Source organism: Ambystoma mexicanum, chromosome 6p (genome assembly GCF_040938575.1).
Source record: "Ambystoma mexicanum isolate Mex_15411 chromosome 6p, UKY_AmexF1_1, whole genome shotgun sequence".
In the NCBI taxonomy this organism is placed as follows: Eukaryota; Metazoa; Chordata; class Amphibia; order Caudata; family Ambystomatidae; genus Ambystoma; species Ambystoma mexicanum.
In genome coordinates this window covers 1,123,518,768-1,123,544,841 of record NC_090935.1, presented here as the reverse complement: position 1 = coordinate 1,123,544,841, position 26,074 = coordinate 1,123,518,768, and the positions used below count along the sequence as shown (strand labels likewise).

General features: G+C 43.4%; 1 protein-coding gene across 1 annotated transcript in view; it reads right to left on the bottom strand.

The window, feature by feature from the left end:
* Nucleotides 1–1,256: 1,256 nt before the first annotated feature.
* Nucleotides 1,257–26,074, bottom strand: part of GLIS3 (GLIS family zinc finger 3) — a 1,977,963-nt gene continuing 1,953,145 nt past the window's right edge. Inside the window, exons 10-11 of the mRNA XM_069625730.1 lie at nt 17,928–18,110; nt 1,257–15,349 (exon numbers count right to left, since the gene is read on the bottom strand). Of these exons, the coding sequence (XP_069481831.1) occupies nt 15,213–15,349; nt 17,928–18,110 (320 nt within the window). The 3' untranslated portion in view covers nt 1,257–15,212. The remainder of the gene's footprint in view (nt 15,350–17,927; nt 18,111–26,074) is intronic.

The window sequence follows — 26,074 nt, the reverse complement described above, 5'->3', positions numbered from 1 at the left end:
GTGGTAGTGAGTATTATACCTCCTGGTACCCTCCCTGACATATATTCTTTTGTGTTGAGACAGGCTGCACAGCCCCAGGACAGCCTGGATCCGAAGTTGGTTAGGATGCACTTGATGGCTGTGGATCTGTTTTGCATTGCTGTCTTTCTTAACACAAGGGACACTGGATTCGTTACTGTGATATCACAGTCTAAAAAGAGGACAAACAAGGGTGGGGTAGGCCTTCTCAATGATTGTACCAGAGAGGTGAGGGGAAAAGGCAAGGGGTTATTGTTTTTGTAGTTGTAGCCCAATCTTGCTACTGCACAATACTCACCTCCATGCCCTTAATAGATTCCAGATTCTCTATCACACGCTAAGAGCAATCGATATTGCTCGTGACCTCATGCAGAATGGATGCGAATTGGCACGCCTCGATTAATGTTCTCTTCTTGTCTGGTTACCTGCCTATGGTCTTGCCCACTCTCTGGTCTCCTTTCTATTTTGCTATCTATCTGCTACCACATAGCTCATGCTTCGCCCCATCTCTAGCCACACTTCACAGACTTCCTTTTCCAACCCCTCTTCATTTTCGTTTTTCTCTCAATTGTACTGAAGTGTATCCATGGGCTCGTCCCCTTGTCTTTCTTCTTTAATTTCTGTCTATGTACATACTCTGACATATCGTTCTTCTTCTCTATGTCTCCTAACTGTTCCTTGTTCTCCTCATGCGCAATCTCGTTTCCAGCCATTTGCCTTCCTGGCTTCTAAACTCTGGAATTGGTCTCCCTCTCCCTGTTCGTTGTTCCCCTCGCTTTCTACTTTTCATTCTTTTCTTAAAACCTATCTTCTTTCTTAATTCAATTTGTTCTTCATATTTGATAAATATGTAAATATTTATAATCTATTGTCACTGTTTACTAAGCTTTGCAAAACACCCTGGTAAAAGTGCTCTATTCATCCAAATAAGTAAGCAAGGAAATAAATACATAAATGTTGCTTTGTTGAAGAATTCTAATACAGCCAAATAAATCAAACTTGCTAATGAAAAGGGTACTGCTATTGCACAAGCATTGAACACTCAAAAGTAAAGTCAGTTAGTATTCAGAAACGACCTGATCACATTGCAGAACCTTCATCCCTGATTGTGGAAAATAATACAGCTTTAGTATTAGTACAGATAAAGTCCCTGAGTTAAGTGATATATATATATATATATATATATATATATATATATTCTTTAAATAAAAAAGAAAAACATTGCACAGACATTGCCATTATTTAGTGTTATAGATTTCCAGTTTTATTTTGTATCATGTGCACACACCCTTCATTTTTACCTTTATAAAAAAAAAGACTTAATGAAACATGATAAAATAACTTATGATTATATGAAACATAACTGTGAAAAATCACAAATCTATACATACGGATAAGGAAACAGTGTACTTAATTCGGTAAAAAGAATTATAACGTATAATAGGCAACATATGTGCTGAAATCACATAGACAGCATGATAAGTGTATGTAGTTTAAATCTATATGTGAGCTTACATTATATCAATATGTACAAACATTGCTAAGATTTCATTGAAAACATATCCCCCCTCCCAAAAGTGCTTTGCATAAACCACATTTCACGTGATGTTCTGTTGCCTGTACGAAATTAACTTTCTTTTTACACACTGAGTAAATGACTTCATGTTGTGTGTCTTCATGCTTCATCCGTCCCTGGAGGATAAACATAACAAGCATGCACAGCATCACACAAACAAAGAAAAGTGCTGGTTTTCTTTTAAAAAAAACAATATAAAAGTGTAATCAAAATTATAATAAAAAACATTACAAAACTTTTCTTGTACAAAAGTAATTCACAATGCATTGTGGATGGTGGTTGGCCACATCTGAGACAGTAAAAAGTAAGCTGCAGCGTTGCTTTTTACTGATCCTTTGTCACAGTGGTAGAGGAAGTGACATATTATTCCAGTGTAGACATAAATGCATCCTACAACGATACAGAGAGATAGGCAGACACCTGCCTCCATCTTATGGACACCAGAACACCATCTAATGTGTAGTCTAGAATAGTGAAAGATGTGTCTATTAACCACTTTCATGGTGCAAGATAACATGTCATCTGCGAGAATCTCTCAAGGAGTCACTTAGGGCTCTATACATACCAGTGCTCGGAGCTTTATCAAACAATGAGTTTGTCAGTTTGGACAAAGCCACATGATGCCTGCAGCAACCCCACTGGTTGAGAAGGTACACCACACAGCTATTCTTTTCACAGCAAGTCTGTCCCTCACGTGTGCTTGGTTTTCAGTATCTCTAATGGTAAACCTAGTCCTCTTACGACCAATGCATTGGGTTGATTGAACTGCTCATTGTTAGGGGAATTGTTTTTATCTTTGCAAATTGAGCTTTCCCAATATATGACAAATGGGGGTGACACCATGGAGGTCCTTCCTGAAAAGCTACCCCTTTTCAAGGCAGTCTGCCAACATGTCATTTTGCATGATGACCAGCAAGCACTGCATGCAACTGATTAGTGTCGGCTTTAGCAATTTGGGGGTCTACTGTGCTGTGACATTTGTTGTGCTCATTTGGTTTTAGGAGGTATTTGTCTCCACCTTGTTGAAGTCTTCTAGAGAGGGGACAGAATGTGATCTAATAGTTTAGAGTCAGAGCTAAAGTTGCAAGACCTCGAACACAACCAATTAGCCATGTGAAATGGGGGCAGGAACTTCTTTATCCCAAGCCCATGGTTGGGTGCCTAATGGCTCAAGCAGCTGAGTGATAGATTGAGGCTCACCTTCTCCAGAACTGTCAATTCAGTCAATTACTAGTTGTAATCAGGTCTGTGCACCCTTGTTAGTGAACAAGCCATTTTTATTTATTATTCATGGCGTGGCTAATTAATCATTCTAAGCAGGTGTTTTAGTCATCACAGATCCTCTTTGTTCAGTGGTGCAAAACTCCAAACAACTAACAATTTCTGAAAATAATGTCATCATTGCCATGTTGTTTACCATTCCACATGGCATTATTTACACCCGGGGGCAGGCCTACCTCTCTGTTAATGTTTTCTTTGTAATCTGCCATCCTGAAATTGAACAGTGGAGTGTTACTTTCATGGGCTGCTCAGCTTCCGGGAGTACGCTGTTTACCGTATGCAATGTTGAAGAGCTATCCATTTCAAAAGTTTGTGAATACACCCTATTTTGTTCTGTGATAAATTACAGTAACGGTTTTATGCTAAATTGTAATTTCACTGTAACAATTGAATTTGATGATTTTGGTTCTTCTGACTATTTGCCTTAGACCTGTAAGAGCAGCTATTACAATATAAGTTACATATACAACTGTGATCATCATCCACAGGCGAGATCGTGCCCTGGCTATCTGAGAACAAGTTAAGAATCGCATCCCCCATTGCAATCACTCACTCATAGCATCCCTGTTTGTCATCCTCTGAATCAGACTTGAAATAGCTGACTGGAGTTCTCTCTTTATGGGAAAACACAACAATGGTGTTACTAGTATCTTGGCATTTGTGCTTATCAAATGCTCATCTGTTTAATTTTAAAGAACATTTTCATTGCTGTTCTGCAAAGTCCTTTCTGCTTTAGACAAGCTCAATCGACACTATATGACTATGGATGTGTGCATATGGAATTAAGAGCTCAGTCAGTAACACCCTTTCCCCCAGCTCACTCGTATTCAGCTACAGAGGTCAATTAAAGAAAGCAAGTTCCAGAGAGTTCAGATTAGAGAATACAAGCTTCTTCAATCCTTTCTATTTGTGCAAATTCTGTTTTCCGATTGCATTTGGGCATATGCCTGTTTAGAGCAAAGCTGGAACAGGCGTACATCTTAACTTTCCTCAAGGCTTCATTGCAGAATGGCTGCTGCTGTATTGAGTCACAGTCAGAGCTTCTCAATCCCAACATTCCCAAATGCAGAGTCACAAGACACTTCTTTTACTGACAAACTGTATTGCATGTGTTACCACCACTACACAGGCCGGTTGCCAATAAGATGAATTGCTTCGTTGTGCCATGTTTCAAAGTTGCCAGAAAAGGGTTGGGGAACACTGTGCAGACAAGAGGGGAGCTGAAAGGATCGCTCGTTACGACGGAAAGGGTGTGTGTGTACAGGGGCCAAAATGGGTAGTGCGATAGTGGAGTAATAAGGTAACAAACACAGTGGGGTAGGACACAGAAAAGAGGAAATGGGGAGAAGGGAGAGCTTAGAGCAATGGTATTCCCTTCTCTACCCTTCTTCTTTTTCTGTACCCCCTCCCTCTGTGTGTTACCTTACTGCTCCTTCTTCATGCTAACCCCTACCTTAAAGAACTACTTACGATCAACACTGAGATAGAAGACATACAATCTCATCTAGCTGCAACTTTTAGCAAAGAAGAATTGGGGAAAAACTTGGATGACATTAATAATAAACTCGAATCCTACAAAACTGAATTAGTGTCTAAGAAGATACGCAAATTCAAGCGTGACACATACGACTACCACAATGATGAGGTATACACCTGGATGAATAAGTACAATAATCCAAGTCGCCTGCCAATACGTAGTTCAACAGATCAGTCAAGCTCTGACTCAGACACACAAGCACGACGACCAGCATAGGACAGACCTGATCAACCATCAGATACCGCAACAAGGCAACATCTACCCCACCGAGAGGACGTCCTCCTTTTTTAGAAAAGGCCAAAGACAAAAGAAAAGAAGCAGGAGGGGGAGAAGAAAGAGCGGAAACATCCAGCCATCAGAGTCGTTACCCGAGTCGAAGAATTTAGTGATAAACTTGTCAAGACGTATACCTTCACCTCAGGAGATTGACACTAAGATTGAACTATTCAGGTTCATACGGAAATTGAAGTTGAAATCACATTTTGCTGAAATTGACACAGAGCAACAATCAACTGATTCTGGCTACCTCGAGTTACGTCTGAAAAGCACTTATATATGCCAATACCACACAGCACCATTGATGTGTTTCATGAAGCAATTCTTAAAGATTTGAAGAAATGTTCATTTAAAACACCGAAATTTAAGAATTTGAGTAAGAGTGCCATGACACTGATCAGAAAATTGTATGAGGACAATGAAATCACGATTCGCTCAGCTGATAAGGGTGGCGCACTTGTAATAATGAATGCTTCTGATTGTGAACTAGAATGTCAATGCCAGTTGAGCAACACACCAACTTATCATCTATTGCCGGGAGATCCAACTCAAATAATAAAGAAAAAGATCAACGCCATGTTAATTGAAGCTGAAGAGAATGAGTGGATCTCAGACAAGACTACGTCTTTCCTCATGACGCAATACCCGAAGGTTCCCCATTTCTACCTATTACCTAAGATTCATAAAATATTGCACAACCCTCCCGGAAGACCTATAGTGGCAGCCACAAATGGATTATTACAACCATTGGGAACATACACCGACAACATTTTACAGCCCATAATTCAGAAATGCCCAGCTTATATCAAAGATACTACAGATTTCCTAAACAGGATGAACAATATCTCTATTGAACCGCAAGATATCCTGGTTACCATAGACGTGTGTAGCCTATACACATCTATATAACACACATTTTGGATGCCAAGCAGTGGAATGGATACTCTTGAAAGAAGAGAATATTGTGGCATCAGCAGAATTTATAGTAACAATGTTGGAAATGATCGCCAAAAACTCTTACTTCAAGCATGGCAAGTCATTCTATCTACAAATAAGTGGAACAGCGATGGGGGCAATGATAGCCCCAGTCTCTGCAAATGCCTTTATGCTTAAATTTGAGGAGGACCACATCTGCAAACATCCAGTCTGGCATAAGTAAATCAAGCACTGGGGAAGGTATATCGACGACTTTTTTCTAATTTGGAACGATACACTAGAAACTTTAACTTCATTTTTTACATATCTCAATTGCATTGACACACAAATAAAATGTACTTCTGAAATTGGGAACCCAGTTTTACATTATCTGGACATGCAAATTACACCTAAGGCACCAAATTTTGAGAAACCAACGGATCGCAACGACCTTTTGCACTGGATGAGTTTCCACCCAACATCAACCATTAAAAGCTTACCGTACAGCCAACTGTTACGAGTCAAACATATCATCAACACTACGGACAATTGGGAAACTGAATCGGAGGCAATGTTGGACAAATTCAAAAACAGAGCCTATAAGGACACAGAACTGGCTGAAGCACGATCCAAAGTTAACATACAAGAATGCACCAACTTGTTGGATCCTAAAAAGGAGAGCACGTCCGAAACCCCTTTGGTATTTGTAACCAAATACAGCATACAAACAACCAGTCTTAAAAAAAACTATCCTGAAACACTGCCCGATATTATCATGTGACAATATATTTAAGAACCAGTTTACTAGGCCCCCGATTTTTGCATTCAAAAGGAGTCACAACCTCAAAGATTTATTGGTGAAAACACAATCTGAAAGCATGAAGAAAAAACCAAGTAAACTTCCGGGAACATTTCCCTGTCTTTCATGCAACAATTGCAATAACGTTACCAAAGGAAACATCACTAGTCATTCCAAGACAGGCGAGAAAATACTTTTGAAAGATCATGCAACGTGTGATACCCAAAATTCTATTTATGCCATCAAATGTCCATGCAGACTCACATATGTAGGGCAAACGAGCCGCAAAGTTAAATTGAGGTGGAATGAGCACAAATCTAACATCAGAACTAATAATCGGCACTCTCCAGTAGCCAGACATTTTCAAGAACACAAGCATCAAGTATCACAGATCCGTTTTCAGAAACTAAGAGTCATCAACAACAAAGATATGAATATGAGCATCTCGAAAAAACCTCGAACAGAGAGAAGCCTTCTGGATTCATAAACTTGAATCTGTATCCCTGTCTGGGTTAAACGAAGAACTAGACTTACACTGTTTTTTATAGCACACTCTAAGTGCTATCTAATGTGGACATTTACATTTTTTTAAAGTGCCAATTATGATGCTGTATACCAGATGCTGTGTTTATGGTGTGTACCAGATGTCTATTCAAGCAACTTAGGAAGTAGTCACTGTTAAGCTGTTTTCAATCCAACATCATTAAGATTGGCTTCTTCAGTAGATATTTGTAGAAAGTACATAGCAAGTAGTCAACACTCTGAATATACCTGAGATTGGTTCTTGATAGTATTAGTGCGGAATGGTCCAGTGCACCAATATTCTTTTTGAATATTGAACTCAGGGGTTTAGCAATATTATCATACATTTATACCCTGATCGCTATTAATCATGAGTGCCATTATTATTACCTTATTATCCATCTTTCCCTCCTGTAGACTCGAACTACAATACCCATGATCCTATATCGCAGTTCATTTAGCCATATACCCTTGCACTACATGTGATAACATGCGCCCAGTAAGATGGAAAAAGTTGAATCAGCATTTTTTGTAACACGGTTTTCAGAACCTGAGTTTTCACGTAAACATTACACTTTGCAGCAATGTATAGTAAAAGTTTACTCTAGGTAATTGCGCACATCACTCGATCACCGATTGAGGGCACTTCCACGGCTGATACTCAATCATTGATGATGGTCATAATTTTGTAAATTCAACTATAGGTGACAAGTCATATTTTGAACTGCAATACCCATGATGCTTAAACCAGTTTACTCGTTAAAACATCATCACGCAAGACGTGATGACGTGTGGCTTTAAATAGGTAATAGACTGCAGCAGCGTCTTGTTACTATTAGCAACGCGGACACTGATACCCACGAAGACGCAGCTCGCAAGCTACATGCTTTCCTACATTTCAAGTAAGCAATTATTTAAACGAATGATGGATGCTTACTTATTATCGACCGAGGGTTTTCCCCTATTTACACACCTCACACTGTTTACAGATTGCCGGACATGATCTGCAATCAAAGCTGCAGTTTGCAGAACCCGTAGGTTTGCCACACGCATGCATTCGACCCGTAGAAGGTTTTCACGGGTCGACCACATTACCACATTAAGGTACACCTTATCAAGACCATAATTTATTAGCCTTTTCTATTTAAGCAGATATTTTTTCCAGTTTTTTTTTTAAAAAAAATGCATTTTACATGAGAGGTATTGTTTTACTATTATTTTGCAGTTGATTGCTCAAATATTGAATGAGAATGAGAGGACTAATCAGCATATGTGAAGTGAAGTACGTGAAGTGCTAGCCAAACAACCGTGATATAATTTGGTGTTTGATTGATTCTTTTATGGGATTGAAGAAGTCATTGCACACAGATTCTATTGGAACAGGTATACAAGTTGCCCACGAATTGTTGAAATGCAGATGAGTTGGAGTTTTGTTTGGATAAAGAATGTATATCCCGGGAGTCACAATAATGCTATGTTTGTTGATATATTTTAGAGCATGCCCTGAAGATGGACAGCATGTCCGAAATGCATCGGCTTGTGCCTCTGCCACAATAAAGAATAAAAGATATTATTTGCACAAAGAACTTTGGATTTACGTTCTTTTAACCTTTAATGGTTGAATTAACTATAACTTTGAAAAAAGAAAAAACACATATTTAATGTAGCAGTGGTATTTACTACACAGAGGGCGTCTCCGAAGCTCAGTGGGAGTCCCACTGAGCACATTTTGCCCTTTATAACCCCTACCCTGATGCCTTCCCTTACCTCCCTTCCCCAATGCACCATCGTTGTGAACCCTGTACACCTCCACCCTTCCCATCCCAACTTCCAGCCTGTTAAGCTGGGGTGTGGCTTATTTCCTGCTGCTAAGAGTAGTAAGCTAGACTGAGACGTATCAGAAAGAGAGTATCATAAATGGCATTGTAAAAGTGTGAGATAATGCTCAGGGCATATGTGGGCCTTCTTCTTTTCTATAATCTGTATTTCTAAATGAAAAAGTCCTGACCAAGGTACACTGATTTATACTAAATGTTAGACGCCACAATGACGAGTGTGTGCAGCAATCCCTTTTGAACTGGCTTCACCCAACTTGTACTCATTTCATTAAGGCTAAATTCCAGTTGGAGGAGCACATGCTTTAGTCAAGTGCGCAATCAACCCACCAGACATTATTCTAACCCTTACCTGCTAATACTGAAGCCCAACACTGAAAACGTATTTTCATAAATGGGCTCTTGTGTGAGTTTACACTTAAAATGTGCACCATTAATCAGGTATTTTATTGCAGGGGCCTAACTTCCTGCCACAGTGACTGTTTTTCAGTAGCCTACGGAAAAGAGAGCACCACCTCATAGTGTGCAACATGCATTTTCACATCAATGGTCCCCCTCTGCAATTGGGCATGCAATCTGGGATTGCTGGTAGGTTGGTGAAACATTGGAAGAGGAATGGAGAGATGAAAAGGGCATGTATAGAAACACTTTGCTCAATCTTAACTCTTTTTGTGTGTGTTGGCATTGGAACTAGCTGGTGATCAAGTCCTCTTTTCTGCTATTTTAACCAAGGAATAAGGCCCTCCTTTTGATGGTTCAGGAGTCTGAAAGCTGCGGCTCTTCAGATGTGTTGGACGACAACTCTCCTCAGCCCTAGCCAGCATAGTGAATGGCGAGGAATCATGGGAGTTGTATTCTAAAACATCTGGCGAGTAGGAGGTTGCAGACCTCTGTGACAGTTGCACTCACCTCTCTAGCATAGGACAATGTTCTAGAAAACACTTTAGAGTGTTTTATATATTGATATAAAAGAGTGAGAAATCAAACATCTTTTTTTACTCATTGTAATGAAGTAATGCAATGTAAGCAGTTGTGTGTATGGTTGAGCGCAGTATAACCCCAGGGTAGTAGCACCAGTTCAAACAACCATTGTACAGCTCCCATCTGCCACTATTGGTGGCCTTGCTGCACTTGGCTCTGTAAGAAAAAAGGGAGGGTGGGGTTCAATTGTGCAACATTGGGAGAGGCCGATGGGAAACCTCTTGTGTTGATGAGTACAGGTCGGACGTACCGGGTTCATGAGTGCCAATCTGCTTTCTGTGGGTTTCATGGTTAAACTTGAGAGTATGTTATCCATAAGGAAGGGCCTAAGATCTGGAAGACTATAGCACTTTGGGTCTCACTAGCCACTGATCTGGACTGTGGTCTAAGTGTACAGAAATAATTAGTGGAACTATGTTCCTTAGCGGCCTGCCCCAACTCCCTACAAACCCCATCACCATGAGCCCTCTTAAGCACAATACAAACTCCCAAACACATGCGCCTGCTGTATAAGGGAACGTTCGGTGCAGTGCACTGAAAGTGCACGTTTTATCTTCTTCCTACAGTTTTATTTTAAAACGAAACCATTCCAGAACGTTTTCTTTTCAAAAGAAAAGTAAAGGAACAGTCAAACTTAATTTAAAAATGAAGAGGAGCACCGCTCCTGCCCACTTCAACCACTGGCTCTGAAGGAGTTCAGCAGAGCTAAAGGGAAGAGCTTAGTCGTGGCTCCGTTACTGTTGATGTGCCAACAGCCAGGCCATGGAGAAAGTCCCTTAGCAGGGTACTCCTATTCTCTAGCATGTAAATAAACACGAAACCTCATTTTTAGTTTTCACAGGAAATAAATGACTGTTACAATAGCTGTATCCATGAATTTACAAAACATCGAAGTTCATCATCATACAGAAGAAACTTGGTTTTCATTAGTGTTTTAGTAGCTTTGTATTAGTGCTTTCGTACGTTCATAGATAGAGTTTTTCAGGACATTCACACAAAAGCATTGCTTATGTGAGGAAAGCAGGCCTTCATGTGTACACTGCATTCATGTGCCCATGCTTGCAGTTGTTTTGCTTCTCAGGAGCTGGAGGTTTAAAGACTTAACTTAGTCTATATATTTGTGTATCTAGGTGTGGGCCTGTGTCTGCGTGTTCGCATAGGTGCATAAAATGCCTCAGTGAGCTATGACACTGTTTAACGTTACTCAGTGGGACCAAGCTGTGTCCCCAACCAGACACGTTATGTTTATCTATGCATGCACAATATTGCTAGGAAAAGAATGCTTGTGGTATGCACCGGCCAAGGGGTGGAGGGGGAGTCAAAAAGCCTGAGGCAAAGCAGATGGTTCAAATCAACCCACAGTCAATCTCTTCCCGGGATGACCATTTCCCCAAAATAAAGTCTACATTGGTAACCTGTTTCATCTATGGCTACTGTTTGGGGAAGAAGCCATCTCATAACAGGAGCAGGTGGTTAGGGGAAGCTCCTGCTGCATCACCACAGCCGGGGTTGTCCGTGCCAATACTAGCCATGGAAAGAGGGAGTTAATGGTGGAATTGAAGACATGGCCACTGCAGAGGGTGGGACCACACTGCAGCACCACAGAAGCCTAGCCCTTTGTGCCAGTCACAGTGTATTCGCCCTATTCAGTAGTAATGCACCCACTTCCTAGCCCCAGTAGCAACAGCATTCTCATATGTCTACAGAGGAAAAGCAAGTGCTTTCATGCGTGGGTGCAAGAATATCACTTACCTTCTGCCGAGGCTACAGAAACTCTTCGGTACACTGTCAGAGCAGACCTGATATCCATATATCTGATAGGGACTTATATTGGAAATATACGCTCAACTCACTGGTGGACATTGAACATCTAGTACACAGTCAGAATGTGCTATTCTGGTGAGAACTGGTGTGCTGGCTTACAAGGCTTTGTACATGTGAGACAACACATAACTGCTTGGGGGTATAAGGGTCCAGGCTATGTCGCGTCCTTTACAGGTTTTCAGTGGCATTGTATGATTGCTGCTATACTGTCACCCAGTGGGCTTAATTGGATGCATGAACACATTTAAAAAGTTCCATAGTGAAGTGAGAATCAAATGGATTGTCTGCCCGTCCTTTGCGGGTGGAGTTACGGTTTTGACAGCACATGTCCTGTTCCTCGATGGGCGCTGCATTATATTCACCTGTCTGATCGGGAAATGAAACTGAAACACATATGCATGTCCTTCACAAACTATGTGAGCACATGTTCTGGCCGCAGAGTTACTAGGCACCCATGAATTCAGTCTGTCATTTCTATCTGACAACGCTCAGAATGTGTCACACTATAAGCAAGCATCAGAAGGTAGGAACATTCTTGTTCAGTGCCGTAGAAATTCTTTGAAATGGTCCATGTAGCTAAACGGCTGGCTTAGCAGGGTAAACTATTGGGTGAGAGCCTTTAACAGCATGGATTGCAGGACTACGAGTTACCTACACTTGTATTTACTACAATGTTGCTTGACTTTTATGATTAAAGAGTAGTTCCATGAAAATACTTTTTAAGGAGTGTTCAATTATTTAAATTGTCTGCGGCATTTGAAAGCATCAGGATGTCTTTTAATGTAGATGGAAATTGTTGCCGTAGATTTCAGCGAATACAATTTCACCTAAAGAGAAGTGACCGAATTTATTTGACCGAAAATGGTAGGTAATATGGTATATGTATAGTGCATAATAGGTGAGGTGTGGGGATAAGGGTATACGTTAGGGTAGGGGAGTGAGGGGGAGCTCCTCGGGGTCTCCACCCACATTATAAAAAGTAAAAACAGTAAAAAGTGATTTTCGTTTTTAGGTTAAATAAATTCGGTCACTTCTCCATTAGGTAAAATATTTTCGAAATAATCACGTATATCCAGTGGAAAGCAGTTGCATTTTAACCGTGCCAAGAAGCAGCTATTATGTGCATCTTTGCCAGTCCTATGACAAGTACCAGTGCAATGCCAGCTTACATGCCAACGTTCTGACGCGCCTGGGAGGGAGATTTCTACATTGAAATCAGGAGACAAACATTTACCCATAGGAGTGCATTGGGAAAATCATTATTTTAGGCGGGAGAACGTGAAAAATAGCAGTATTTTTCACAAAAAATCTGGAGTCTACTGCCTACATCGGGAGGGTTAGCATGTATGTGCCAGCGAGCAGCCACAGTGAAGTGAGTTGCATGGAAGCAACACTTGTGGGAATTGAAGACGATTTGCCTTATCTCCCTGCGCTACTCCCCACATTCCATTCCGTTGTGAATTTCCAACATACCTGACTTCCTCAGCTTTTGAAACATTTTAGCCAGTGCTCACTCGGACAGTGCAAAGAGCCCACGTGTGAATTAGGCATGATGGAAGGAGTGATCTACTTCTTTCGGGTACTGTTGCGCTGTAATGGTGCCTTTCACAGGTGCAATTGCAACAGAAATTAACAGTAATTTGGTAGCTGAGCAAGAGCTCGGAAATTGATGCAAATAAGTTGATAACTGAATCATAGGTGAAGAGACATTTCGCTGAGCTTCCCCTCCACAAAACATCAGATAGAATAAATTGGAATTCACAAGCATGTGCTGGGGCAATCTGGTGCCTTTTTGCAGGTGGTGTCGTGGGCAATATCCTCATATTACCTTGCCACAGAACAGGCATTAGGGTGTCACACATACGTTCGATCCTGTGATAGTGACAGCTTGATTGGCCAATCCTATGCTTTGGAAAACCTAAATTGTCTTTCTGTTGAATCAGATTTTGACCTGTTAGTCTCAGGCACCAAAATCCACCTTTGATGGATAACACTTAACTAAATGTTCAGGCACCTGAAAATATCCCTAATGGAAATGCCTGCAGCATCCACACACCTAGGAAACAGGTAGAAAAGAAAAACTCCAAGTGAGAGATTGAGTGAGAGCAGGCTATGGCAAGCAGAAGCAATTGGCACTCCGGGATGTGGACCAGAACAGAAGAAATGTCTTCTGACAAGAAAGACAATGTAGATACGGTTGAGAGATAATCGAGGCAGCATGGAGAGTCAGGGGAGCCAATACAAACTGCACAAAGTCCTGGGAAGGGAAACACAGCTGCTGCTGCTACCACAATAGGACTTCGTTTTTACAAAAGAACTGTTCACACACAGGAAACTGCCATGTTGTACAGATTAGCACCATTCACGATGCTCACACTCACTCACAACCCAGAATTTCAGGGAAATCACTGGCCGAGGTGGCCAGCAGAGTAATAACTCTGCTTCATCGCCTAGTGCATGTGTGAACCGATCTTGCCCTTGCAGGCCACAAGCAAGTCAGGTGGTATGGCCAATATGAGTATTCTTTGGAAAATGCTAAAATCAATGGCTCTGTATGGTTATCAATTGCGTAGTCAGTGATTGTTATAGAAAACCCACAGACTTGAAGGCTCCAGGGCCTCCACTTCCATTACTCTCTTGGCTATCTTTTCTTTGTATTGTATTTTGTATTGTATTTATTAGGTTTATATAGCGATTTACGCCAAAGCGCTTACCTAGACTCTATCTAAACTTCCTTTCTTGTCAGGTGTCATTTCTTCTGATCCACCACCACTCTTTTTCTGAGTAGCAATTGCTTCTGCTAGCTATTGCTTTCTCAGCCTCAGTGTCTCGCTTGATGTTTTTCTTCTGCTTGTTTCTTGTTCCAAGGACCGCTCACCAGTGGCTCACAGAGTAAGACACAATAAGACTTTTGTTCTGTTTTTCGACAAACACAATACTTATACAGAAGAGGCCCATGTGTACATTGAGTAATTGAGAACCCAGCATCAAACATACAAGACTTGGCTGGCTGCATAGGCAACGTGAATTTCATATTTTATGTTCTAAAAGAAAGCTTTGGAGAAGTGTACAACATGAGGTTGTGGTACGCATTATAAAGGTAATCTCCACATGAGACTGCAGAGGAAGAATATCAGAACATGACCCGCCTCCTACCAGATGATATTCCTGCCATATCAATGTCCAAACGTCCGCGTGACTGAATCCCAGTTGGTAGTAGTAGTGCTCTTTTCCATTTGGTTGCTTTGGAAGCAGTTGGGTAGGTTGTGCAAGAATTGTACTCTCAAAGTTGCCTTTGTCCCCCATGTGTTTTTTAAAAAAACTTTCTTTATTTTAAATCATTTCCAGCGATTCAGCTTGACAAATTACAGAAAACAGCAGTATTTCAAGACCAGTCTTCTCATTCCCTTTTGAAGAATACATGTAGTGCTTATATTTGGTTAGTTCAGACAATGATGAGGGTTCTGTTTTCCTTGCTTTGTTTATTTTCTGTCAGCATTTATTTCAATTGACCGTGCATCTGTCGCCAAGCGTCTTGTCTGTTTGTTCACTGCACTGTGTACACTGGAGGCACAATGGAATGTGACCAGAATCCGTGGATCTTATCACTGAGGACCCAAAGGAGCCAGTTTGCAGAAAAGTTATAATTCAGCCTTCAGTGTAGATGGAGGAGAGCTGGCTAGGGCAGCGGTCCACGGCATTGATCTGTAGGAAGCTAGTGTCATCGGCAACATTTCTCATCGAGTCTCCAAAGATGCCAGTAGATCCATGCGGAAGGTCGTAGACTGGAAAAAAAGAAAAGGAATAAACAAGTGAATGCTTTGGTTACACGGCAGCCTAGTGCAACATGGATTTAAAACTATTCATTGGAATAAACACTTTATAATGCTAATACTGTAGGTACAGCATTTGCTTCCACTTGGATTGTGGTATTTCTTCACATAAGAAACCCATATTTATTACATGCAAACTGCTGCTGGTGGACTACCACAACATAGCCTCCATCTGCTGCAGTTCTTTGTTCATGAAATGTCCTTCGCAGCATGTTCATAGTGTGTGCCATAGTTGCTGCCATGGCTCCTGAACAGTTGAAAGCACGAGTGTTCCACCCAAAGTACATAACACATCGATTCCCCCTGATTGCTATTGGGGCAAAGGTAGACCGCTTTACTGTTGCTTATTCTTATGCAGGTTTGGCTCATGCACATCCAGGCTGGTTGCTTGTGTTTCAGGAGGGAGTGGTGGACTAAGTAGACTGTCAATTCTCAAGCCATTGAGCCATACATAATCTGGATGGGGTATGGGTGTCTGCCAGTGGCATAGGCAGTGAATATTCCTATTGAGTGAAAGGTTTACTGGGAGTAATTAATGTTCCATGACATAAGTGGCCATAGTAGGCCATGTGCATTGAAGCGCTTTACATTAATTAAACTGCAAACTGTACAAAAAATAATTGCATACCACTTAGAGAGAAAACAGAGCCTCTCCACATTTTAGGTCTGGTCTGTAAAAATAACTGTACTCGGCCAAGGTGTATCGCAAAATGGTGGCACGCGCTGGGGGACAAGCGGATCACCTTGGCACTTATAAGAAAGGTTCTTTATACCTGTGATTCACAAATAAAGTGGATACTGAAAATTTGTATGACTCCAAATAATTATTTTGCTGGAAACTAAGTGAAAAACAAACAGGAAGCTCTGCTGATGATCCACTATAAAAACAGTGGTGAAACACGTGTAAAGAGTAAGAATGATATTGTTTCCATAACTGAATGAATAAAATATATGCATTAAAAAGAAATCATTGTGGAATTGATGATTTGGAAAGCACTATAAAAAGAAGGCAATGACCCAAGTTGGGTATTATAGTAGATAGTTGGACGCACTGAGAGAATTACCACATTTTTTCACGATGCTTATAAATATTGGACAGTCACAATATTGGTGTAACTCGTGCAGACAACTTTGAACAAATCAGAAGGAACAGACTCCCCATTAAATGGTAGCTCATATTCACTGAAAATCTATCAAGTATAAACAACTATTCCATTATTTGTTGCGATAAACTGCTGAGTCATACACAAGGGCACCTTTTGGATTGAATTCGTGTCAAAACGTGCATTGGGGCCAGTAACATTGGTCAAAGCTACCAGCAGTACAGCGTAGCAACCCATCATATATGCCAACAGAAGTGTCCACTTTAGCCCGTTCGACAAGCCCTTCGGTCATTACCTATTGCCCAATAGGCAAGTCTGAACCTTGCATCAACAGGAAAGTCTTAATGAGAAATTTGGTGCAAATAGGCAAAACATGAACCCATGTGAATGGATTAAGTTTTATTAACTTCATTGATCCATGATTTAAATATAGGAGTCAGAGTTTGAAGCTACTCTCTTGCAATCAGAAGATGCTAATATTAATTAAAGAACTCCTCTCTACGTAGCTAGAAGTGTGTACAATCCGCATCTGTTAATTGTTTGCGAATATAATTCATTTGGCTTCATTTAAAAGTCCCAATAGGCACTGCGTTCCATTGCCTCATGGCACTGTAGAAAAGAAAGTATAATTTGCAGAGCAGCTGGGAATTCTGCATCCAATTGAAGACATCGACAGCATTATTATCTGCAGATAATATTAATGTGCATGTGTGAATAATATACATTTCACACTGCATAATCCTCTTGATGCCACTATCTCGTTTTATAAGTGAAGAAATCGAGGGTTTCCTGGAAGTTTTTAGGTCATGGAAAGGAATATACCCACTGGTCTCCATGTTGCTATAAATCTTTTATCATTAATATGGTTAATTCTTTGAAGGACTGAAAATAACTGTGGACAGCATCGAGTTAGAAATTCCCTTTTAAATAATATTTCATCATGCCAGAGTGGTTCATTACCCAAACCCAGGCACTCAAGATATAGAAAGATAGGCAGCAAGCCCAGAAATATAGCTCTAACTCCGGGCTTGATATTCACCCTTGGCAATGTGCACTAATCTAATACATTTTTTGAGATAAAGTTTCCATTTAATAGATAAAGTTTCCTATTAATGCCTCACGTCTATAGCATCAATTGAGATATTCTGGAACAAAATGTAACTCTTTCCTATAGTGTTGGATCTTGATAAAAAATGGTTTCAATCAAGATTGGTGGTGTTTTTTTCCGTTGGTTTTCTACTAAGATCAACATCTTAACAAAAACGTATTAATAATATTTCTTGAAAACGGCCACTATCGTTCAGCCATTTAATTGTGTAAACGCATGTGCTGTGACATACAGCAGAAAAGTGAAATGCATTTGTAATGACAGATGCCCCTGCATGTGAAAGACAGTGCACATACAGCTCAGCCATGTTCCCTCTTACCTGTAATGCCAGAGTGTGCTGAGAAGGCTCTGTGGAAAACATCAAAGCTGGTCTGGCCCATTGACGTGGGAACAAGACAGTCCTCAAACGGAGGGACCATGCTGTAGGAATTTCCATGTTGCATGCTCCGCTGGCTATCGTTGTAATGTGGTGGACATAGACTTTGTAGTTGACCATAAAACCCTATGAAGAAACAAATGAGACAATTAAGCATTGTTTTCACTCAATAGCACTTCTGACTGACTCGGGGATCATGGATCTTACAAACGGTGCTATTCAACCTTCCTGCAATGCCATATCATGTGTGACGTCTCAATTGTCCACCACCATGCCTAGGCACAGCCCTGAGACAGCAACACCACCAAATCGCTAGCAATAAAGCAAAATGTCTCCAATTTAGAAGCACGTGCCACATCTTGCTTCAGGCCTCCTCAACAAACTTCCTTCCAACGTTCTTCAGTCTTCCGGAGAGGGGCTGTAAAATCACATTCCCGAACTAAAGCACCAGTTTTTCTGATCCAAAGCAGAGACAAACAGATGACGAACAGGCAGCCCATGTTCTTCCCTATTGAAAGAAAATGCAATGGCACGTGCCATCACATCCCTTTCCTAAACGGCAGTGCCGTAAATGTGGCTGTGGCTGAAAGCCTCCCTTCACCAATCATCATAAAAGGCATTCAGAGATAGATAGAAAGAAATGTTTGTCACAGGGCACCCCCAGCATGCACATGAAAGGGACCTGTTGCAAACATGCATCCTGTGACACATGGTGGGTGGGTAACAAGCAGGGCCGGCCTTAGGGGTGGGCCGCACGGGCGTCCACTTGGAGCGCCCTGCCATTAGCCCCCACCACACCAGCTCGGGGGAGTCTTTCAAGGTCTCCCTCAAGCTAGTGTGGTGGGAGAATGAGTGGTAGGCGCCACAATGAATTTAAATGCCCTGCGCTCCCCGGAGCAGAGCGCACTTAATAACAATAGGGAGCTGATGCCACATTTTTGTTTTACCCACCAGAGTGCTGCGTCCGATAAGGTCGGCCCTGATGCCAAACAGCTCAGAAGGTGTGGAGTGCAAAACATGAGAGGCGCTGCAAAGAAATGGCTTAACATTTCCTAAGTTGATGCCCAGGAAAACATGTTATTGTGAATTTCCATTCTGTGAAATCCGCATGTAATGGCTTACACGTGGTGTGTTGTCCCTCCCTTTGTCCACAATCATGTTCAAATGTATTGATGTGTGCTGGACGAGCTTCAGGCCCGCAGCTATAGACGAGGTCCTCCACTGTCTGCAGAAATGGTGAAATCTGTTGAATAGAAATGCCTGGGCTTGCTAGGTTTTTGTGGGTGGGTGGGTTTTTGTGGGTGTCAGAGACAGGGTGCCTGTGAAAGCAGACTGAAAAAAACGATCTGCTTTTAATAACCGGCCCAATCCCTCAGCATCAATGGTTAGTTTCCCGCATTTAGCAGGAGTGAACATTACCTTATCAGAGAACGTCTTCTGCCAGGACTAGCAAAGAACATTGAAAAAGTTGGCAAGAATTACTGACTAAGCTCAAGCAAAGTTCACATCAATGAAGTTCCTGTCTGGCCGTGCCTGAATGCCATGACTGCTGCCATAGAACTGCCGAGTTCAGTAACATTTACATAAAACAGTCATCAGTACAGTCCTGTAAACAACAAAGAGAACCACAGGCTTCCTCCTACTTCTGCATTTTGGCTGATTATCAGTTATCGGGACCAAGTGCACACGCTGAAGCTATAAACCATATAGACTTCTTATTGACCAAAGCACACTTTTTAATAACATTTTTTTAGCAGGAAATAGGAAACCATATTTTATTCTAAATTCATCTTGAGTGCCTGTTTTTTACAAAACCAAATGCTTCTTTTTTTATATTGAAGCACGTACAAAACGTATGTCACAAATGACACATTCACATTGGACATATTTTCATATACAAACATTAGATCTGGGTTCAAAAAACAACAAAATAGTCATTTTTTTATTTTCATTTAGTTTGTGACAAACGTTTGAAAAAATAATCTTTTAAACTACACTTTTAAGACTTACTAAATTTACACATCACTTTTCTTTTGTGTCGTCTTATTATTCTTATTTTTTTAAAAAAATAATTTCTTGTACTTTTTTTCTTGTTGCGACATGGGTGCTAGTCATATTATTCATTCACACCATTCATCAGTCAATTTCCATCATCTTGCTTTCGAGATGTTTCAAGAATAATGTGAGAGCAAGAGTTAACTTTTTGTGGGTGCTGCTGTGCATAGTGACCACCATTCCTCAGCACTGTATGTCAAGCCGAGGTTCATCTCTTGGCCCAAATATTTAGTTTTTTGATCTTTCAGTGCAGAGCAGAACAATACGCCTACAGGTGAACACCTTCGATGACTTTGGATTTCTCTTGTTTCGTAGAGGTTTAGCCTGAATTTCAAGTAGTTTCTCCTTAGAAATTTGCACACAATTCCATATATTGCGGTATACTATTAAATCTCTTTGCTTCAGCCGGAGCATTTTCTATGCATTTATGAGACCTTATTTTCTCCGATGTTTTGATCCAATCATATTCAAGTAATTTCTTTTTTACTGCATTCGGGTTGGATGTTAGCATCTTTTCGTCCGTCCCTAATTGATGTAGGATCTCTCTGCAAGTTCGGCTCCATTGTTGAAGTATAGGCTGATTCCTCTTTGTTTCTTGATCCACCAATAACTCAAATTGAGGAGCTGTGCTTTCAATCGTTTTGCCCTATAAAGTTAGCATGTTCCACATGATTCTGACATTCAGGGTCGGCGTGCCTACTTCATATAGAACACAAGCAGTTGGGCAGCCTAGGGGTATTCACAGTATTTGCTTCCAAAACATGCCCTCACACCGAGACCAGATCTTATGTGAGCAGCCAAACATGCTTTCTGCACCGAATATATATATAATAGTCAATTACAATATATCAAAGAGTACCAGCTCATTTGATTTCCAACCAATTTCCAAAGAAAAGAGGACAATTGGTCCTGATAACTGATAATCGGCCAAAATGCAGGAGTTGGAGGAAGCCTGTAGTTCTCTTTGTTGTTTACAGAACAAGTACCTTGATATATCATAGACCCCTCATAAAATAAAAACATAGGGTACAACCTGTTGTATAGAGGGCTCAGTACAGTCCTGTCAAGTGATCGAAATGGAAAAATAGTACTCTGGGAAGTCTCTCTGAAGGTGAAAGGGGAAATCGGGGACGGGCGGAGGGGTGTAGCCCCAGGCCAGGTCACACCAATCTCTTCTTGTCACCCTAGCCTGGTGATTTGCATAAATGCAAAGAACATTTTGGGAACATAGGAATGCCCGAAATGTTGCATATGTTACAATGTTACATATCTGTGATAGTGATTCAGCAAGAAACCCTGTTGAGCAAGTAATGAAAGTTGGACTCTACTCTTTTCATTGGTCGCCAATCATCCTAAAAAAGAATTCTGTAAATTGCAAGATATATACGCATTTGAACAGATCCTGAACAAGATGTGAGCCTTGGCTGTTTCTGCGTTCAGTCTCACGTGCAGTCTTGTGAAGTGTGGGCTGATTGTGTGTGAGAGCTCAGCTTGGAAATTAAAGTTACTCACTGTAGTGACTAGAGTACTCATAGTGCCAGATGGGGGGTGGGGCTGGGGGGAATAACAAGTAATAGTGGGGAGAAGACCAACTATTTTAATCAACATACTAGGCCCAGGTGCAATTCCAATAGAGCAAGTGCAGAGAAAAGGTACGGGGGGAGAGAGAATGGGGAGGGATGGGAGAGGAGAGGATCACAGAGAAAAAAACAATGGAAAGAGCAGAGAAGATGAGGGCAGAGTGAATGCAGTTGCAGCGGTCAGTTAAACACATAATGTTGTAAGGGAACAGAGAATGTAGGCGAGGATTCTTGGTGACGATTGGTACCGAGTGGCATACAGCAACATCACAGGAACTGGAGGGGCTGGGGGCACACAACAATATTACGGGAAACCAGAGGGTGGGGGCATACAGGGGATCTGAAGGGGCTGAGAGGCACACAGTGACATCAAGCAATATTACACATATCACAATATTACAATATTACAAATATCACAGCTTTATTACAGGCAACCAGAGGGGGCTAGGGGCCATATTACACGTATCACAATATTACCATATTACAATACTACAAATATCACAGCAATATTACGGGAAACCAGAGGGTGGGGGCATACAGCAACATCACGGGGGACCTGAGGGGGTTGGGAGGCACACAGCGACATGAAGGGGGGTGACAGGGGGGACCAGAGAGGCTGTGGGCACACATCAGCATCACAGGGACCAGAGGGGGCTGGGGCATACATCAACATCACGTGGGACCAGAGGGTGGGGGCACACAGCGACAATATGGGGGACCAGAGTGGGCTGGGGGCACACAGCGACAACACGAGGGACCAGAGGGGCTGGGGGGCACACATCGACATCACAGGGGACCAGAGGGTCACACAGTGATATCAGGGGGGGACAGGGGGCACACAGCAGTTATACAGGGGACCAGAGGGTGTGGGGGCACAGAGTGACATCATGGGAACCAGAGGGGGATAGGGGAACACAGTGACAACATGAGGGACCACAGGGGCTGTAGGGTATGCAGCAACATCAATGGGACAGAGGGGGGAATTAGGGCATACAGCGACAACACGCGGGACCAGGGGGGCACAACAGCAACATCACAGGGAACCAGGGGTCTGGGGGCATACAGCGACAACACAGGAATTAGAGGTTCTGGGGGCGCAAAGCAACAACACGGGAACCAGAGGGGGCTGGGGGCACACAGAGACATCACGAGGGACCAGAGGGGGCTAGAGGTCACAGAGACATCACAGAGGACCAGACGGGACCGGGGGGCACACCGCTACATCACGGGAACCAGAGGGGCTGGGGGGCACACAGCAACATCACGAAGGACTAGCGGGGCAGGGGGTACACAGCGACGACAACGGGGATCAGAGGGGCTGAAGGTACTCAGCAGCAACACAGGGGACCAGAGGGGTAGGGGGTACACAACGGCATCACAGGGGACCGGAGGTGGCTGGGGGCGCACATCGACAACACAGGGGTCGAGCAGGGCACGGGTCAAGCAGCGACATCACAGTGGATGAAAGGAGGCTGGGGGGCACACAGCGACATCACGGGGGACATGGAGGGCTGAGAGCATGCAGCGACAACACGGGTCCCAGGGGGGCTGAGGGCACATCAACATCACTGGGATGAGAAGGGCACACAGCGGCATTACGGGGGACCAGAGGGGCTCGGGCACACAGAGACAGCACAGGAGACCAGAGGGGCTTGGGGCATACAGCGACAGCACAGGAACCAGAGGGGCTGGGGGCACACAGCAACATCACAGGAACCAAAGAGGCTGGGGGGCACACAGTGACATCAAGGGGGACCAGAGGGGCTGGGGGTACACAGCGACGATAACGGGGACCAGAGGGGCTGAGGGTACTCAGCAACAACACAGGGGACCAGAGGGGTAGAGGGTACACAGCGACAACACGGGGGACCAGAGGGGGTGGGGGGCACACAGCGACATCATGGAGGACCAGAGGGGGTTGGGGGCACACAGCAACAACACAGGGACTGGATGGGTTGGGGAGCATATAGAGACATCAGGAGGGACCAGAGGGCCTGGGGGTACGTAGCGACATCACAAGGGGCGGGAAGCGTACCTGAAGCGGGCAGGGAGCAGACAAAGGCCTGTGTTGTGGGCCTTGTTTGGTGAAGGGCAGCAAGGATACTGGCAAGGATACCAGTAAAGAGATAGTTTGCTTGGAGATATGATCTAAGGAGATCAATATTCTGCATTTCTGGCATGCGGTTGCTTAATAGCGAATTGATGAGCGTATTCAGTGATGACAGTGTTGGGATCTCATTGAGCATTAGTCATCGGGATTGCTAGGGCTTAATCGCTTATAAAGATCGTGGTTGGTATTACGAAAAGAGACACGTTTTTAGAGCTTTGCAGAAATGTCATATAGACCTGGGTGTGTTGAATGTGAGGGGGGAGCAAGTTCCACAGAGTCGGGGCCAGGGTTGAGAAGGCAGATCCTCCGATCCTGACTGACTTATAGGTTGGAATCACTAGGAGGAGGGCAGAGCTTGATGTTAGGGTGCAGGATGGAAGGATATCCGCCAACCTCTGGCAGGAGTGCACCATCCCTTTGGGTGACCCCGCCCTCACCAGCCAGTCATCCAAATAAGGGTACAAATGATGGCCCTCCAAGTGGAGAAGGCCCACCATTGCGTTCTTCAACTTTGTGAAGACCGAAGGGCAGCACCTTGTACGGAAAGCGGTACGACATAATCGTTAACCGCAGAAACCTGTGATGCAGTTGGTAGCTGGGAACATGTAGGTACGCATCCTTGAGGTGCAGGGAACACATCCAGTCCCCTGCACACAGTGACTTGGTTATGTGTGCAGGAGTAATCATCTTGATGCATTCTAGTGGTAAAGACAGGTTTAGAAATGACAGGTCCAGGACAACCCTCAGACGGGCCTGGTTGTTCTTGGGTACTGCAAAACTCCTGAAATAGTACCCGGTGCCCCTGTCTACAAGAGAAACTGGTTCTATCGCCTGCATCTCCAAGAGCGAAAGGAGCTCCCGTAAAAGAGCTGGGGCCCCGATCTGACGAAGAGGAGGAGGGAATGGTAGAGGCAAGGGAAGAGGAAGACTGAAGCCCATGCAGACTACGGATAGGATCCATGGGATGGTGAAAAGACACTTCCAGGTGTCCTGCAGCAGAGCCAAACGGCCCTCCACAGGGGAACTGTTTTCCCCGACCTTGATGTCACTGCTTTTTGGCGTTAGAGGCGGGTCGCAGAGAAGGGAGAACAGAAACACCGGGGCAACGTCCTCTGCTGCTTCCTCCTGTTGTCACCGGGTGACCTGTCAGGCCTCTGTGTACCGTGGTCCGGGAAACCCATTCGAGTGAGTCTTGAACTCAGTCCTGCCATGGGACAGAGGGTAGGATTTCTGACATGGTTTTGCCAGGATGGCCAAGGACTTGGTGATTTGAGTGGAGGTTTTCTTCTTTGTCTACTCGTCATCGGTTGGCGAATGAAAAAGGTCCACGCCCTCGAAAGGTAGATTCAGGATCTGTTCCTGCACGTCAAATGAAAACGTAGTGGCATACATCCACGGCGTCCTTCTCGTCTCAACCCCAAGGCAGAGCCTTCTGCTGGCTGTGTTGATTTGGGAGACCGAAGACGCCATGACGTCCTGCGCAATGGCCCAGGCATCTGCCAGCTCGGCATTGAAGGACACTTGCTTGTCCAGAGGGAGGTCCGACAGAAATTCCCCAAGCTCCCGCCACAGCTTATGGTTAGCCGGGGCCAAGAGGGCGTCTGCATTGGCTTGCCGCATATGCAGTCCTGAGATGGAATAACAGCGCTTTCCCAAAGACTCAAGGCCTTTGTCCTCCTTGGAGAGGCAACTGGAGGTGGCTCCTGTGGAGGGAGACGACGAAGATGATGGTTTAGAATACAAGGAGGCTGCAGCCACCAGTGAGGAATGCGGCTGCGGGTGGGAGGCAAGGAGGATTGGCTCCACGTCCACGAGCCTAAACCTGCTGTCTAACTTCTTGTTCATCTGGGTGTTGGCTCTGAGCTTCTCCCGGACCTTTCATACCACCTGCAAAACATCCTTCTGGAGAGGGATGCCAGACCGGACCGTGGTGCACTTCCCCAAGACCACTGCTAACACATTTGACTCCTGGATGAGGGTTCCATGGGCAGAGGGACCCCCAAGAACTCTGCCATGTCCCTGAAGGCAGTCAGGAAAGGCCTTAACAGATGGCGAGGGTTCATCGTCCTGGGTGTCATCGTCCTCTTCTACTTCCCCCCTTTTTTTACAGAGTGAGGGGAATCCAGGCCCTGGGACACAGGTGCCAGCGGGGTCCCCCCTAGGTCCAGAACCACAGACAGGTCCAACGGCTGTTGAGGAGAGGTGTTGGTGGTACATGAGGAGGTGCAGGGGTCAGAACAACTGGTAGGGCCTGGACTGGGGCAGCGACTGGCACTGGAACGACAGTGCTGGAGGGATTGTCAATCTGGAAAAATGAATACCCTTCATTTGAATGACAGACGTAA